This window comes from Triplophysa dalaica, chromosome 8 (assembly GCF_015846415.1).
Source record: "Triplophysa dalaica isolate WHDGS20190420 chromosome 8, ASM1584641v1, whole genome shotgun sequence".
Taxonomy (NCBI): domain Eukaryota; kingdom Metazoa; phylum Chordata; class Actinopteri; order Cypriniformes; family Nemacheilidae; genus Triplophysa; species Triplophysa dalaica.
The window spans coordinates 20,716,388-20,730,221 of record NC_079549.1 but is presented as its reverse complement, the minus strand read 5'-3'; the positions used below and the strand labels follow the sequence as shown (position 1 = coordinate 20,730,221).

General features: G+C 34.9%; 1 protein-coding gene across 10 annotated transcripts in view; it reads right to left on the bottom strand.

The window, feature by feature from the left end:
* Positions 1-39: 39 nt before the first annotated feature.
* gulp1a (GULP PTB domain containing engulfment adaptor 1a) overlaps positions 40-13,834 on the bottom strand; it is a 43,848-nt gene continuing 30,053 nt past the window's right edge. For 6 of the 10 annotated variants that reach the window (XM_056754748.1, XM_056754750.1, XM_056754751.1 and 3 more), the window contains 10 exons: positions 9,606-9,667; positions 7,607-7,678; positions 7,027-7,125; positions 6,751-6,888; positions 6,118-6,234; positions 5,880-5,966; positions 5,505-5,729; positions 3,878-4,010; positions 2,905-2,999; positions 40-1,971 (listed from right to left, as the gene is read on the bottom strand). In XM_056754748.1, coding sequence (XP_056610726.1) covers positions 1,900-1,971; positions 2,905-2,999; positions 3,878-4,010; positions 5,505-5,729; positions 5,880-5,966; positions 6,118-6,234; positions 6,751-6,888; positions 7,027-7,125; positions 7,607-7,678; positions 9,606-9,667 — 1,100 coding nt within the window. In that variant the 3' untranslated portion in view covers positions 40-1,899. Of the gene's footprint in view, positions 1,972-2,471; positions 2,483-2,838; positions 3,000-3,877; positions 4,011-5,504; positions 5,730-5,879; positions 5,967-6,117; positions 6,235-6,750; positions 6,889-7,026; positions 7,126-7,606; positions 7,679-9,605; positions 9,668-13,834 lie in introns of all 10 variants that reach the window. The other 4 variants (XM_056754754.1, XM_056754755.1, XM_056754757.1 and 1 more) reach the window with 4 other exon arrangements.

Here is a 13,834-nt window from a genome sequence, read left to right as displayed (position 1 = left end):
TAATGTTACTTTTACATTCTTAAGGCTTTAAGGCACAATGTAGTGAAATGCAGGTGCGGGTAAATAGAGAATCAATTCTGAAAGTCTTTAGGTTGTCATATTTTCCAAAGCATGCAGGGAAAGCTATCGTTCTTGCACTTTTTCTATGATTATTATTTTATCTGATTAGCATTTATAATTATTTTAAGCCATTTGGTACGGCTTAAAGCTAATCTTGTGTATTTGCTTTGCAAAATTAAACATGCAGAGATCATTTCAAACATATCATTTCTGATTTTATCGAATCAAACTATTTCTTTCCCCTTATTCCTCATTTAAAAATGCTTATGTTTCATTTCTTGCTTTTTTGGCATGAAAATACGTTTTACATAATAAAATGACAATGAATAGCATCATTTGCTGCGCTGGACACATTTAAAACATTTGTAAGGTATTGCTTTTCTTTATTATATTCTCTTTATGTTTCAAACTAAAGTTTTTGATAACAAACGCTGGTTAACAAGAGTGATTTTTTATGCAGGATTTGTTTACTAACTTTTGACTCATATTTTTTAAGGGGTTTACATTTTTGAGTGAATGATGAAAGATTGCAAGGATTATACTAGTTTTACTTTAACTTTTGTCCTTTTTGTTTAAAGTTTTTATTATCAAAATAATTTGATTAAGAAAAAAGGATGGAAAACAACATCTTACCATCACGATGAATGTAAGAATGGGGTAACATTCTTTAAGTGGTGTTCCTTAGTACAGCGTGACCAGTACACAAGCTAAATGAATGAAACACATGCAGTACACTTTCCAAAGCCAAACATTTTTCATTTGAAAAGGAATTATTAAAAATAATTGATAAATAATTTAAAGTTGATGTTAATGTTTAAGATCATGTATTTGACACATACAAAAAAAGTTGTGAATAAAAGCATTCAATCACTTATCCAAGTGTATCTGGAAAATGAAGTAAAAAATGTGTGAACAGTTTAAAATATTTAAGTAAATTAATATTTTACTGTAACTTCTTTAGATTGCAATATGGCGTAGTTGAACTATGGTATGTGTTCAAGATGTGTTAAAGAAAACATACCAAATGGGTTTTTTGTGAGATGAAAGTAAAGGTTTATATTATAAAACAAATTACACAATACATCTGAACCGTTTCCTTTTAATGGCTACAACAGCAAAGGCTAAAATAATGCTTACAAAGTGAATTGACAATAATACATAGACACAGCTTCTCCAAAGTGCTTCCTTGTGCAAGAGTATACTAAAATATATACTACAAAATAAACTGCAATACAAGTACACGTTAATGTGGAAATAATCCAGTCCTGCAATTTATGGCACTGATGTTTAGTTAAAAAATACTGCATTTTAATGAATCCATCGCATTAAACAAAAACAACACAATTTTACTTCTTTATCTTCATTAATACTTTTTAATACAAAAGGAGTGAGTTTAATAACCCCTGTATTATTATGCTATATTGTATTAAGTGTTAAAAATATAGATAGAAAATAATGTAAAGGGAGCTATCAGTAATGACAGACAGAGAGAGAAGGTTTTATGAGTTGATGAGAGACATATACAGCTGCATCCTGCCATACAGATTATTAAAAAATGCTGCTTTGTTTGTGTAAATTGATAACACAGAGTGTGCAGTCGGATGTATTTTCTACATCCTTTAATGCCTGTTCAAGCAAGGGGACTTAAAACTACATTATTGTCTCAGTTCTTACAAAAATAGTGATCTACCGCTCGAGATTTTTCAATATTCATTTCGTAAACCAAGTTCAAATGCAAATACAAAAGAAAAAAGAAGTTGACATCTTCACTGTAAACCCGAGTTTGGCACTTTCATACAAATGGTTTAACATGAATGCGATAAAAATGTCATCTTGGCATCAGCAGCGACCATCTAGAGGATCAAGGGAAAAGACAGCGCCCTCTACTGTTAGTCCCATTTTGAACCCCTCCTGAAACATAAACCAAGAGAAATGAGCACTATTAGTAACCGTTTATTTCTATTTTTAAACAAACTTTGTTTTCACTAACGGTCATTTAAGAAAGTGAGAGTTTAAAGTATTGTTGCGTTAAATCAAATGTTGTGTACACAGAAAAGTTATTAATGTAGGTTTTTAATGTTTTCTTGCAATATAAATGTAAAGTAAACACAAAGCGCATCAAGCAAACCAAAGACTTTTGTACACTAAAGTCGTCCGACACAATGTGGATTTTAGATTCTTACACATTCATGTCAACAAAAGTAAATGTTTCAAGTCTAGGCCTGAGAGTAGAATACATGTGAACATATTTACACATCTAAATAAACCTTAATACAGATTTGCTAAGTAAATAGAAAAGACACTTGGTTGCATGTGCTGTAAATAATTTAACTTTGGAGACACTTCAAACATTTAAGTATGTCAAAAGAGATTCTGTCTGAAATAAACAAAAATTGTTGGAAAATACAAACCATCTCTGCCGCTGCAAGCAGTAAAGGCACAAAAGAAAAAAGGTTTTTAGTTTCAAAACACAAACTGGCAAGTTATAAATATTTACGTAATTGGCAAACAGAGCTCTTTTTGAAATTTTTAACATCTAGTAATTCAAAACAAATGTGGTTTAGCTGCATTTAAAACTTATATTATGGCAGCCAATCACACGTGAAGGATTTCATTACTGGTTTGTTAAACCATGTTTAAAATAAAATAAAATAAATCTAATCTGGGCTACCTCTCAAAAACTAATATGGGATTTGAGATTTAGTGATGCAACAAACCCAAAGTGAAATCAAATGATCGCATTGTTTCCTAAAGTAGACTGACTGTAGCAGTGCCTACCGTCAGCTCCATTAGCTGCTCATTCACACCAGACGATTTGCTAATAATTCACAGACATGCAGTCACCTGCATCTCATCCAGTTTAGACTGGATGTCAGGGGGGAAGTCAGCTGCCCCGCAGGTAAACGGGTCGAACGGCTCAGCACCAAACAGGTCTTTCCCTGCAGAACAAGAAAAGGCAACTCTGAGTAATACAACACAACATATCTTATAAGAAAACTATAGTATTTATATAAAAGTCTAACTTCTTTTCATTAAGAGATTTTAAGAGATTTTTCATCACCTAAAATGTAAAATCTGTAATCATTTACTCACCCTCATGTCATTATATAATTGTATGACTTTTTCTTCTGCAGCATACACACAAAAATACATTTTGTAGAATGTTGGTAACCGTACAATGGCGGTACCCGTTTACTTCTATGGTATGAAGATAAAACCAATGCAAGTCGATGGGTTCCAACGTTGTGTAATTACCAGCATTCTTTAAAATATCTTTTTTTGTGTGTTCTGAGGAATAAAGAATGTCATACATTTGTTTTAAATGACAAGAGGATGACAAAGTTTTTACTTTAGGGTGAACTATACCTTTAAGTAGCTAGTGCCAATTTCACATCTCTCATGATTCCTCTGTCTCACATAGTAAAATAAATAGTCCCAGAAAAGTGCTATATAAATGTATCGAATTATTATTATTAAATCCATATAATATTTATTTTGTTAAGAAGCTGGGTAATATGCAGTATAATGTACAGTCATTATTGCAATTCAAATCCTTCATAATGATCTCTCCGCCTCGCATCACAACCCTGATCACCCTGACGTGTTTACATTGCCAATAATGACTGGCTGACTGTGCATTACACTTTAACTGTGACAGCCCGTGACTGAACCTGTGAGCTCTCATTCATTGTACATCCCATTGATCTACAGCATACGAAAGACTTCTAAAATATGCATTCCTACACAACCTGATCTTGTGGCCTCATGAGTCAACATTTTGCAACCTCCGGTGGAGGAAAAAGCAGGAACAACTTACTCATCTCTGTGGGCCTCACTGGGGGCGGTGGGGCTGAGCCATTACTTGCTGGTAATGGAATCAGAGGGGTCATGGGAGAAAATGGAACCATGTCAAATATGTCAGTGGGCGTCTTTGAGGACATGCTGTCTCCCTGCGAAAACATAACCGATTTAAAAACATCCATTTTCATCTGTTATATCTGTTTAGCAGTGCTACATACTAAAACATTGTTACCACAAAACATACGTTTACACATGCAATTCATATTTTTTTATTATTCTAATTTTTCACCGCTTTCCTGTGGCTCAGTGGTTACAGCATGGCGCTAGCAATGCAAAGGTCATGTGTTCAATCCCAGCACATACAATGTATAGTATAATGCAATGTAAGCGGCTTTGAATAAAAGCGTCTTCTAAAGTCATTAAATTAACATTCTGCTGCTATCCATAACTTTTTTTTTAAAAATAAACTAAATATGCGATTGGGCAAATATTTTAAACAATTGGTGTTAAAACTGTTATAATTAATCTAATAAGGATTTATAAATTGAGCTTTTTGTGTGATTTAATATATTACTTTAACATCATTTGGGTTAAAAAAATATAAAGGAACCCACAATGTTTAAACAACAATGGTGATAGAGATGCCAAAGTTTTTGATTGCATCTTATAGATGTATGGCAACCTAGATTTCCTTTTGCTGGGAAATAAACCAGTGCTTACAAGGCAGCTAGGAATAGTGTGTAAATCAAGTCTGCTTATTTTTACTCGGTTGTAAACATACCAGCATTTAGTTGAACGTGTAAAGGAAAAGCATTGGACATTCACCTAACACATTTACTCTACTAAAAACAGTGCAGAGGATAACAAGAACGTGTCTTGCGTGGTTAACCTCCAGAAGAGATCTGTATGATAAAAATGTCCAAACCTCAAAAAGAATAACACTTCACAATAAGGTTGCATTTGTTAACATCAGTAAATGCTATGAAAACAACAATAAACAATATTGTTTTTATAAATGTATTCATCTTTGGTAATATCAGTTGATGTCAACACAATTGTTCATGTGATTTCATTGTGCATTAACTAATGTCAACTTGTTGGAGATTTGGTTTTAAAAATGTATTAGTAAATGCTGAAATGAACAAACAAAGATGGTTTTGCATTATTTCATTTGTTTAATACAACCTTTTTGTAAAGTGTTTTCAAATATAATTGACCTCACAAAAAGGGTTACCAATCCGAAATGATCAACAAAAAGTTAAGAATTAAGCATTTCAGGCCGAGTTGTAGAGGTTAACAGATTTAGGCCCGGTTTCACAGACAATACTTAGCTGATTTCAGGACTATGTTTTAGGTAAATTAGGATATATAAATCTCTTTCAATAAAATGCCTTAGATAAAAACATTACTGGTGTGCATCTTGAGATAAAACAATGGCAATTACATGTCATTAGATATGTTTGGGCAAGTTATTTTTTGTCTTAAGCCTTGTCTGTGAAACTGTGCATTAGGGTAAGAGTTTCAGAACAAACACTAACCAGAAAAAACAAACCATGCTTCCCTACATGATGTCAGTGCTTAGCAGAAACAACCGACACAAACAACCAACAAACAGAAGAAAGGTAAACAGAGAAGTGCTTAACAGGAGGGTGAGGAACACCGACTCCGCTGGGAGGCTTCGAGTCAGCTGCTTTAGCATGTGGAGGTGTCAGAAGACCAGAGGAAAGGTTAGAGTCGGGTGAGCTCATTGGCGTTAGCGTAACAGAAGAGATTTCGAGACAAGAGAAAGACGTCATGTTGTGACACCAGAACAGAGATGACGGTCTCTGAAGCATATAGGCCTCATTAGAAGAGTTAATATGAAGAAGCTGTGGAAAGATCGTGACAGTCAGGATGGCTTTTTACAGAGCTCTATTGCAGTGTTTTAGTTTTGGTTTCTTAAACCAGAAAAAGCTTTAAGAATGCCGTATTTATACATTGTATATAGCAATGAGGTGTTGTGTATATGCAATGCTTACAGGGGGGACTTGAGCAATCATCATTTGCTCCTCTAAGACGTGTAACTGCTTCTTCAACTCTGAATTTTCAACTTCAAGATCTTGAATCTGTAAGGAAAAATGTGGGTTCGTTACGTGCAACCTGAAAGGTTTTGTGAGGGGTAGCCATGTAAAAATCTACAAGTAAGTCCTCGGAATTATTGTTCAGTATGTACAGGATACAGGAGTCTATTTTGGGTCAACTGAATATCATGCTCACTCTTTTCTGAAGGCCTGCTATCTGTTTCCTTGTTTCCACATCTTTACCACCAGATTCCAGAAACTTCTTGTATGCCAAGTCGAACGCTTGGCCGATGGTCAAAGTGATCTCCTCTGCCTGCGATCCACAGATAAATGCGTTGGTTTGAGTTTGCATCTTCCACAAAATCATGTTAAAGGGACAGTTGACGCAAAAATTATAATTCTGACAAGTTCTTTGTTCTGTTAAACACAGTGAAAGATATTTGGAAGAATGCTTGTAACCAAACAGTTCTTGGCCACCATTGACTATCATAGTGGGAAGAATTACAACGGTAGTCAAAAGTGCCCAGGGACTGTTTGCTCTCCCACATTCAACAAAATATCTTCTTTTGTGTTCAACTGAACAAAGAAATGTACAAAGCATTTTTCCTTCTGTGGTACTCAACGGTAGCCAAGAACTATTTGGTTAAAAGCAAATATTTTTCTCTGTTTTATCATAAAGAAATGTATACCGATATGTACCATCTTGAAGTTTAGTAAATAAAGACAGAATTTTCAATTTTGGGTGAATTGTTCCTTCAAGAGACACACAATCACAGATTTCATTATACAGTATTTAGTACAAGAAGTATGATGATAATTGTTGTCTTACACATTTATCGCTGTCAAACACATAGCAGAGATGTTTGTTGGACTCTGAATCTTTGCAAATGAACGTGAATATCCGTTTATCCGTTTTGTCATCTGCGCAGAAAGATATTCGGTGCAGCTGACAGTTGTATTGTACTTCCTGTGAAGAGAAAAACAGGATATTGACACAGCATTGACAAAACACAAGCTCTTCAACTGGATCTCATTAGACACAGTGGTAATAGTGAGAGACATGTTGTATGGTTGATATAATTGTTAGGATTTGTATAGTACATACTTTGGATTTAGGATCCAATATTTTCACTCCATAAATGGAGATCTGTAATTCCACTTTTGGGATCTTCTGTCCTTCCGATTTTTTAATGTGCCTCTGAAACTACAAAACAAGAAAAAGCAGAAACAAGAAGATGAACAAAAACACAAATCTATAGTAAAGCTTAACAAAGATGCTATTAATAAGTTGGATATGGGTACTGTGACAGCATAAATGGAGAACAAAATAACAATGAAGATATTTCTCTTTTATTCTATTTTATATTATAAAGAATAATATTATTATTACAAATTCAGCCTGATGCAGGCATGTTACACAATGCAACATATATATTTTTTATTATTATTATTATTTTAAATACATGTAAATCACTTGAAACAGCATTTCCTATTTTACCAAAGTCCTTCACACCGTATCAAGAGAAGATCTGATAAGAACAAAAAACCTGCATGCATCAATAAACAGGTCTGTGAAAAGGTCCTCCCTCATTGAAACAGCACATAATAAAACCCATCTTCCTGTTTTCAGGTACCGAAGAAACCTCCGTTTGCAACTAATGTCAAGCGAGATTAAATTACTGTACCTTCAGCTTTCTGACAGCATCTCTTACAACTTCTGTACCTTTGGGTTGATCGACCTCCGTATTCCCCAGAAACTGTAAAAATAATAATTTTAAATGTCAATAAATATAGAAATAGAAAACAGTAGACATAACTCTGAAAAAAGTATAACAATAATATCTGAGCTCAGTTACGCTGGACATAAAGAGAGAAGATCATATCACCTGCTCTTCTTTTGATTGTGTAAAAACTCTGAAATCGTATTTCTAATTATAATTTCAAACCCTCATTCATACTCATTCATAGGCTTTGATGATCACTAAAACATTTCATCCGGAACACATTGGAGTTCATTTGAAATACAAGCAACAAACAACAATACACTTCATTTCCAACAGATGGAGCTATTAACCTTTATGCAGTCCATGTGGTCAAGCGTTTGTTCAGAGGTTCTGCTGGCATACGTCTCAAAACAAAATATAATGGCGTACCGCTCGTACACTAGACTTCTTTTCTAGTGGGAGACGTATTAATATTGTAAAGTGGAAAAAACAATGTAATAAAATAAATATTCACAGATGGCAAATCTGACTTTCTGTCCTGACATATTTGCAGTTCATATCTACATGATCACAAATTTAATATGTAATAGTGAAAAATGTCTGCATTATTAATTTGAAATCTGGAGTAAAACACAAGCCCTCTACAGAGTGTCTTTAGCACAAGGAGAGTTTGAACAATCACAGAAAGGTTTTAGGGGAATACATTATAAATCTTATCAGCTTGGCTCATGAATATTTATCAGGGGGTGTACAGTAACATTCACCCAGCAGCCCTTGCTGAAACAGAACATTGGATGCTAGCCATACAGAAGCGCAGACCTTTTCTTATAACCATTTTATGTAAACTTTTTGTTAGAATGGCTGCTGAAAATATATTAAAATAGTGTTAATTCGTGAAGTAGGGGCCCCATACTTGCTGGCTGTGCCGCTGTGCAGCACGTAGATATGATCGATGCTGTCCACACTCAAGGGCAAGCGAATACGGTAGGACAGCAAGTGAGGCAGAAGTGATAGATAGTCAACATTACACCGTGTACAGGGTCTTTTATTTCTGATCACTGCGGCCCCTCTGGCTGTTCGGAGAGGTTTTCGTCATAGACATCCAACCTTTGTTCATCTGTCACCCGTTATGCTGGCAGAACACCATTTTTTTTCTATAATTCACTTTCTTTGTCTATTCTTTTCTCAATTATAGATGCAGTCCATGCAGATAGAAGGTCTGAAAATCTAAGGAGTCGTGTTTTGGTTAGGGATTTAGAAAGACTTCTTACACAGACAGGTTCTCAGGTCAGAGTAGAAGATCACTCTGGTGAAACAGAGCGTTAAACAGCAATGACAGAGTATGCTTGATGCTCTTTCTCACAGGATGTTGATGAACAGCAAAAGAGACACAAACAAGTTTATTGTTTTGTGGGATGAAAACGGATGTCAGCCACCGTAGTGCGTCAAAAGGGAGTTAGTGGCTCACCGGTAGATGCTGCTAAATTTCATACACTGGACCTTCAAGATCCCTCATGAGAAATGTCTTATGTTTTATAACGACAAAAAAACAGAAACACCACCTGTAAAATAAAATATTATACACCCACAAAAGTGATGTTGAACTTCGACACATTAACATAACATAACATAACATAACATACATTCACCCTTAAGTCATACATTAAAGATTTAAATAAAAAATAATAATTATTTATTTAAGATTCTTTTATTATTATTTTTTCTTTTAATGGATGGATGTTCTGTAGTTTATAGTGTAGTATAAAGTGAAACCCTGTTTTAAGGAGAATTCAAGGAGTTATTAAAAGCAAATATGTCCTCCGAGCATCATTTTACAGCCACCACTGTGTAACACGTTATAGATAGCGGTCTACATGTGCACAATTTCAGTGTTAGGTTAAATGAGAATGTGTTATTGACAGCATAATAAAGAAAATTTCAAGAGGTTTATGACACATACCTTGGTATTGTATGCTATAAAATGCTTGGCCAGGGCTTCTGGAGTGTGCATCCATGATTTATCTAGAAAGAGACAGAACACTATTACCCTAATAAGGTGCTTTATGAAGTGAGCAATATCTTAATGAGGAATCAGTTTTTTGACAAACAGTCCAGATATAAAAAGGAGACAGAGTCCTACAGGCAAAAATCAGCTTCTAGTCATTTGAATCAAGGTTACAAGACCTGTCAAGAAAACGTGTTATACCTCACACCAAAATCTGTAAAGAACAACTGATGCTGATGTGTTATTGTGCTGAGCCTCATTGTCTTAAGGTGTTTAAACGACAAACCATGCATTGATCCTTTAAAATCCTCACATAACTGTTCAATAAAACCATTTCAAAACCAGACATCTTGCAGTTAAAGCTACACTGTAGACCTGTCAAAAGCAAATTACTGAGATTTTGTCTTCCGTCCATAACATCTGACCCTCTTCTGCTCTCATGAGGAAACTCATGCCTCTTCCTGTACGGCTGCTCAGAGAAACCTGTATTATCTAACTGTGACAAACAAGCTACAGGAGTCAAAGCATTCACCTCTCCTGCTGATGCTGCTGCATCAACAAACACTTAATTAACAGAGGAGGACATATCCAAGCCACGTCCGTACCCGAGTGCAGCTGCCTCCCTACCCAGAAAGTCAATGACTTATCAGACAGCGTACACAGGTTTGTGCAAACGTACCTCCTAAGAAAAGTGGTTTTAGACAGGGCTCCAAAGCACCACAACTATCCAAAAATCTAATATTATCAAATGTGACCGTTTGTGAAATCCTGCAATGTAAAAGACTGAATGAAAAAAAATCTCATTTTACCTAAACAAGTATCCATATACAGTATCTACATTTTTTTCATGGCTATATATTTAAATTGTATCATAAATTTTAAAATACATTACTCACATGTATATTTATAATACTGAAATGAATTATTTTATTGACACTACATTAAATTTTATTGCAAAAATACTGGAGGTTGCCTTCCTAAACATTGATTTTAATGTTTGATAGTCAGTATTCAATGATAGTCAATGTTCTTTAGATCACACTCTTAAAAATAAAGGTGCTTAAAAGGGTTTTCACAGCGATGTCATAGAAGGTTCTTCAGATGTTAAAGGTTTTTATGGAACCAAAACGTTCTTCTATGACATCAAAGAACATTTAAAAAAGCTTTTTTTAAGAGTGTATGTAGAATGAATCTATATGTAGAAAACGGTTATTCACAAAAAATGTCTGGAATAAACTACTTTCAGTCTGGACTTGATGCAGAAAGTCTGTGCCAGTCTGCAAATTTTATCTTGTGTGTTTTCAAAAGGTGCTTCACGATGCAATAGAAGAACCTTTTTAACTAAATTCTGTAAAGAAACTATAGCATCCAACAAACTTTTCTGTTTCACAAAAGCTTCTTTGTGGTAAAAAGAGGTTCTTCAGAGAAAGGTAAAAGGTAAGAAAGAGATGGTTCTTTGTGGAACCAAAAACGGTTCTTCTATAGCATCTCTGTGAAGAACCTTGTAAGCACCTTTATTGTAAGAGTGTGTGTGATGTCTTGTTTTTTTTTATCTGTTCGGATTTTATAAAGTCGTGTAGTGTATTTCAGGCTTTAGCTGGGTTTTCAAAAGCAGCATCACAAATTCAGGTTGGAGAGCATTAGATAATCTTCAATAAAAACAGAGCAAATATTTGTATTGATTGACATTTATTGATTTATAATCTATAAAAATACACCTTACAGGACACACAAAACAGATGATGCCATTGGAGCTGAATGTTATACAAGAACATCCATATACTGCCGGAGAAAGCAGTGTTTAAAGGGATAGTAAAAAAAAAAAGGTAATTCTGTCATCATTTACTTACCGTCTTGTACTTTCAAACCTGTATGCATTACTTTCTTCTACAGAATACAGAAGAAGATATTTTGATAATGTAGATAAAGATGACAGAATTTTGGGGTGAACTACCTCTTTAAAGGTTTTCTGACACAGCAGGATGTTTTCTTGTTAAACGTTGAAACATGGGCCATGTTGTTCTTCGAAAAGCAGAAGACAACAAGTTAAAGGAACATCAGATTTGTGGAGAAAACGTGCTACAAAAGAAGAACATTTCTTGTTTTCAATCCATGGACTTAAACCCAAGGGTAAAAATCTAAAAGCAACAAAATTAGGACGGAGCGGTGAGCCTAATCGCCAGGAACAAAGTGCTCTGTTACGGTCAGAAATGAAATCGAAAAAAATCAATGCTCTTAAAATTCTTCTTCGCAGTCTTTTCCCAAATTGTCTCTTTAAAACTCGCTTTAATGTACATCAGATGTGAAGCTCTTGAAAGAGTGTCATATAATGGTATCCTGGACTACAGCCACTCATACATTTACAAGAAAACAATGACCAATTAATCTCCCATTTGTCCAAGTAAAACTCAAGCAGATCGAACCCAAGACCCCGGAGGACTTCAAACCATGGCTGGTATTTCAAGAGAGCAGCGGTCGATTTTAATTAAACCCAGCGCTCGGCAATTAACTATAAATCTTTAGAAGATGAAAACCCAGTGAAAGTTTATTCCGGTCTGTAAAATGAAATTATTTTTTAAGTGAAATATTGGTCGTGGAAAGAGAGGGATCACTTTAAATTTTAGACAGCATATTTCAGGCATTCACAGCAATTACGGTATAAATTTGTCATTTCTAGATGTGGGATGAAAATAATTGAGTAGGATCCAGACAAGAAGTTTGTATATTCTAATCTCACAGTAATTTTTATGAATCCATCGCTTATTGAAAATGTGTCATGTTCTTATTTCACTGACTGTCAGGGTACAGCGCACCTGCCTGTTGAAATTTCTCACCGGGTGCGTGTGATTCATAGGTCAAATGAAGATCGCACACCTCAAAATGTCACGCTCAGAATTGTCTGCGTTTCTCGGAAGTGACCTCTGATTGCTGTAGCTGATCAAAACTGACTCAAGAAATGTATCTTCCTTTATTTGGGGAAGAGCAAACAATAAAATTGAGGAACATGTAGGTGGAAACAAAAGATCTAATATCTATTCAAAAATTACACCCGAAAACAATGAATATATGAAAGTGTTGTATTATTTAAAATGGAAAATTGGTAGACCTCCTACTTTATGAAAATATGCCAAACATGAATAAAGAGTCATTATGTACAGATCCTTACGTCATTTCAAACTCGATTTCTGTGGAACACAAATGGGCACCTTGCATAAAGAAAATGAAGTTATTTACTTATAATCTTCAACTCTATGTCTAGTGCAGAACTACAATTAAAAATGATCCATTGATGCTATTGAAAGCAAACAAAACGGGCAGTAAATAAAGTAGTTTACCAAAATCGAATGATTTGTGAATAAATAAAAAATATGACTCAGACCAAAGAAGAGCCTCTTAACAAATGCTTCAGAGTGCTTCGGCATGAATTAAAGAGACTCTGTAACCTCAGCATCTAATTTTACACCTGACTGATTTGATCCATTGAGCGTTGGATGATTATAAGACAACATTATGTCGGGAATACTATAAGAATGATCTACTTAAACAACCATGTTACTATGTGCCACAAACCGTAATGAAATTATCTGGGCACAACGCCATTGTGTTGCATTTCAATTGAAGGAGATGAAGCTTTGAATGCAAGTTCCTTTAAGCACACAGACAATATTTCATTAAAGAGAGATTCATATTTCTACTTGTAAACGAGGGGCATTTCATCTCCAGCTAAGCATTATGAAAGCCAGGAGCCGTCGGCACTGCACTGATGACACGATCAGACATTTCTTTGAGCATTAAGCAGGACAGAAATAAACAAGACGAGCAGCGATATGCAATTAGGAAGCGGAATCTGATAGAGGTTTGCAGAGGTTATTGACAGGGTACTGCACGAAGTGTTTTGGGAATGTTAGATTCTAACCAATTAACTGACGGCAATCATTTCAATCTTAGAAAAGGAGAATACAAAAATCACATCACACCAGTAATTCATTATTCAAAAGTGGGAAATATTTCATGCCATTCGAGGCTTCAAACCTGATTTTATTATTGTCTAAATAACAAGCACTGTTGCCATATGCCATATGCATATGTCTGGAAAGGATATGGCTCCAATTATTTCTGTCATCACACAAACAATTTCTGCCCCTGCTTTTGTAGATGAACAACCATCTAATACTGAAACTAAC